The sequence below is a fragment of the Asparagus officinalis genome, chromosome 1, assembly GCF_001876935.1.
Source record: "Asparagus officinalis chromosome 1, Aspof.V1, whole genome shotgun sequence".
Taxonomy (NCBI): domain Eukaryota; kingdom Viridiplantae; phylum Streptophyta; class Magnoliopsida; order Asparagales; family Asparagaceae; genus Asparagus; species Asparagus officinalis.
The window spans coordinates 9439858-9444451 of NC_033794.1; the positions used below are offsets into that span (position 1 = coordinate 9439858).

Here is a 4594-nt window from a genome sequence, read left to right on the forward strand (position 1 = left end):
ATTTACAACTTAGGTCTAAGAGGAGACCTGTTTGTACTGTAAACCCTGAACTTAAATTCACATAAATTGGAATAAGTACTGGCATCACGATCTGACGCATAACTAAGGAGAAGCCAGTTCCCAATCCGAGTTGTTTGTCTCTTGCAGGCAAGTCGAAAGTGCTTAATGGTGCCCGGCCAGTGAACTTCATTAGGCCGAGATGGTTCGCATCGGCCCAAGCTGCAGATGTTGCTGCTGTTAGGTGGAAGGTCCAGAATTTTAATGACTACAGTTTCTTGCAGCAGTGCTAGTGGTTTCGCTGCTTGTGATGATCGAATTAAGAAGTCAGCTTGCTTCGTTCGCTGATGTTGCTTTTTAAGTCCCTTCCCCTGCACCAAAAATAAAAAACAATGCTGAGAGTTGAGGATCATAATTTTATATTCTAATATGCTCCGGATGGATTACCATCCTGCTCATGGATCGAAACCTAAACGATTTTACACAAAAGTACCTATTTCTTAGAATAACCTTCAAATGCATTATGCTTGGTGAGATTTGAGTATAGGTTGCTCTGGTATCATCTTACTAGTTCAGTATATCAAAATTTTAAAGTAAAGAGTTCAGATTATAATTAAAATGATCCAGGGAAAAAGAAGACTGTACAAGAAAAGTTTGAAGGTCCCTCGTCTTTTTCTTCCACATGAATATGAAAGCAAGATATCGCTTTCAATCGGTCTAAACCCAAGACATTCTGCTGCTCATACTTTCATCCAAATTGGATTTAACAGCCTGATATAAGCTTAGACATTAAGTACTATATAGAAAATGATTGAGAAGATAAAGGATTCCGGATAGGATTTATTCTCCATATGCCATGATTACAAGTATCTAATTCAAGAATGATAAGGCTGAGGTTCTAAATGGCTTTATAATAAAATAATTGAATTTGCCTTACAGGAGAGTTAAAAGATTTTCTTTATGGACTGAGAATTTAAGAATGGCCATATTCTTTTGCACGCTGAGAAAACTCTTAGGAAGCCTAATCCTACGGCTACAATTACACATCCATCTGCCTGTGTGCACAAGCATTCTCCTTAAATTTTAACTAGAAAGAATAGGAAACCTGGAAGAAGTAAGACACTGGAAGTCATAAAGAAGTGAGAAGTTCACTTGAAACATGAAATTACATCAGAAAACACCGTAAAAGCTATACAACTTAAAGCTTATATGTTAGCTTCTATCTTGTTAGTTTCATATGATAGTGTGCGTACAAAAAGAAATGAAAATAAATAATCAAATGATTAGAATATTGAGCATAAACTAATATCAATAGAACAAGTATTAATGAAATGATTTGCCAACGTTTTGTGAACTAGCTGTGCTATTTCATCATAAGTTTCTGGCAATTCATGGAATCCATGTCAAAATGGACAATTTGATTTTAAAGAAAGTTTTATAACCTGCTAAGGAATGGTTCAAAAGATTGTTTCAGTGAATTAAGATTCATGATATCCACCAGGCATCATGAGGCTATCATAAATAAGAGACCTCACAATGAGCAACATACCTAGGGTTTGGATATCCTTCACTACCTTATGTCCATACTTGTATTTCAACTAGTATAAAAACACCGACAATGCCATTGCATTATGGTTATAATAGCTGGAAATCTTTTATCTGTTTTCTTTTTGACTTTAATCATTGCCCTTATATGCTTTGCTATAACATCTACAAAAATTTAATTAAAGATCCACCCCAACCTTCCACTCCAAACCGTTGGATCGACTGCCACGCTCCAAATTGATACCCAATTTTATTGTGGATCTAGATTCTAGTGTTTTAAATGAAAATGTATATCATGAATGATAAAGAGTAAAGTAATATCAGTCTGACATAGTGAAAAAATAGATGCACAAAGACTTGCCTCATCATATGATGTTAGCTAGTAAAATCACTTAAGAGAAATTCTTACAGTTTCAACTCCTAACAAATATGCACAAGGGGATATGATAATGAAAATATGTGAGGCAGCAAATAGGACACAATATTAAGAGGAACGAACTTTCATTATACAAGGCATTGAAAATTTTATTTCGAAAAGAATAATCTCAGACGAAAAATTTGGGCATAAATAGCTCTTTATGAAACTCACCAGAAAGTAAACTTTGCATGCACTTTTTGGTCTTCAATTGCATGATGATCCACTCAGTCAGAAGTAGAATATGAGAAGCCTCCACTACATCAAAATAATTTTCCATGTCTAGCCGTAGATAAAATCAAGAAAGAATGTGAATAAAAAAGATGGCTCTAAAGGCCTTTAATTCTGTTCTCATCTCTTCTTGCAGACAATATCTCTGTAAAGGCCTTCAATTCATCCCGCGAATAACTAGGTTTTCTCTCACTAACCAGCTTCATGATCTCCTTAGCATTGCGGCCCTTCGAGATAGACACAAGGCCTTTCAGTAGTTTATCAATGGTATCAACACTAGGATACCAATTCCTTTCCATGCTATCCTTGCACAATCTAAATGCCATATCAAACTCTCCTCCTTTACAAAGATAATGCACCATAGTTTGATAAATCTTACCGTTTGGTTTGCATCCCCTTCCATGCATAGAGAAAAATATCCTCTTAGCCATTTCAAGCTCATAAATCATACAAAAGCCCTTAATAATCAGATTATAAGTCACCTCATCTGGCTTTATGCCAGCATAATCCATCTTTCGAATCAAGCTATTCGCTTGCCAAGCCTTCTGCCTATTAATCAAGTACTGTATCCTAACATTATAAGTAGCTAAATTTGGTGAGCATCCTCTAAGCACCATGAGATTCCACAAACCATCACTAATCTCTCGTCGACCATTCTTATAGAACGCAGAAATCAAAGTAGTGTATGTAACAACATCAGGTTTAACTCCACATTTATCCATATTTATCATGGTCAAGCAAGCATCATCTAAATGACCCAACTCGCACAAAACCTTGATAATTATATTAAATGAAATATCATCGAATTCAATCCCAAATTTACTCCGACTCACATTAATAACCTCTTGAATCTCATCGAACCTTCGGTTTTCATACAAGACCTTAAGCGTAGCATTAAACGATTTGACAGTTCTCAGACACCCAAAGAGATGCATTTCTTCAAAAGTCTTACGGGCATGATCCGGCATTCTAGCCCGTCCATAGAGCATTATAATACGAACAATGAACCCTTCACGGTGACCCTGAGGAAGTGCCTTCTGATGTTCAAGAAGTTGCTCGATGAGATCGAATCGATGTGCCCCAGCAAGTCTCGACACTGTGTCCTCAAACACAAACCGGTTTTCAACAACAAGGCGATTGTGGGCATTCGATTTGAATAAATCGAATAGTTTCTCTGGATCCCTCTCCTTCTTGAGCTTGACAAGAGCAGGCTCGCTTACGGGTATCCGATCTGATGAATTATTGGGAGGGGTTTCAGGGGGAGTAGATTCAGGATTAGGGTTTGTTTGTTTCCTCTTCAAAAGGGCAGCTTTGCAAGAAGCAATGGTGGGGAAATTATCGACGCCTTCGGCCGAACAGCTGGCGGCGATTGAGATATCCGTTTTGGGTCTTGATTTTAAAAGATGGGCGGTAATTATGGTGACAGCAAAAACATCAATTGCAGCACAAACTCTTCTGAGAGCAGTTAAAGAGAGCATATTCCAATTTCAGAAAGAATTCAAAATCTAATTTTGACTTCAGATTCAGCTAACATGAGAAGTTCTAAATATGATCTTCGGATAAAAAAGATGGCTTTCTGCATCAAATGCAAGAAAAATGATTGGTACGAAGTTTCGAAGTAAAAGAGAACAATGATATGGGAATTGGAAAGAGAACCATCGTACCTCTTGATCATTCGTTAGCGTGGAGCGAGCAAATGGATTGAAAATGATTGATTTTTGACGCAGAAATAAATTAGGGTTTTAGAATATCTCGAGCAAAAGGAGGTGGTTAGAGGCAGAGAAAGCTGCGAGTCCTCCACAGCTCCGGAACAGGTCTGCATGACGCATCGGGTCGGGTCGGGTCGGGTCTGGATTTTATTTTTTATTTTTTATTTATTTTACTTTTTTTTGGAGAGAGGGTCTGGAATTTATTTTATTTTATTTTTTTGAAATAAGTCAATAATATTAGTTTACCTAACTAATTGTAGGTTCATTGTAGAAAGTCCAGACCCGTCTAAATGATCTCGACCGTCTCACATGGGTTTGGTTCCACGGCTTGAACCTATAAACCAATGTAAGAATTTACACATGTGAGAAAATACAACTTATTTTATTAAATAAGATATTAAGAGATAAGGATTCTAACCAGACTCGCCCTAAATTTAGTAAAACAATGTGGTTGCTTGTAACCGGTGCTTTCGATCCATATGCAATAAGCAAAATGAAACACACTAAAATGACTTCGTATTGTGATCTCATTTGTTTCTTATTCGACTATTATCATGTAACTAATCAGAAACTAAAAGAAAGTCGAGAGAGAAAATGTAAAAAGATAAAATACTTGCATTAGGCAAATTTTGCTAACAAAATAAACAATTAGTTTAACTGAAAATAAATGAGTTATGAAAAATCAGGCCTGAACGGG

General features: G+C 36.6%; 1 protein-coding gene across 1 annotated transcript; it reads right to left on the minus strand.

The window, feature by feature from the left end:
* LOC109848853 (pentatricopeptide repeat-containing protein At1g80150, mitochondrial-like) lies at nt 7-3991 on the minus strand. Its single transcript, XM_020418562.1, has 3 exons — nt 3853-3991; nt 2132-3764; nt 7-368 (listed from the first exon to the last, which is right to left on the minus strand). The coding sequence occupies exon 2, from the start codon at nt 3664-3666 to the stop codon at nt 2287-2289; it is 1380 nt and encodes a 459-aa protein (XP_020274151.1). The 5' UTR covers nt 3667-3764; nt 3853-3991; the 3' UTR covers nt 7-368; nt 2132-2286.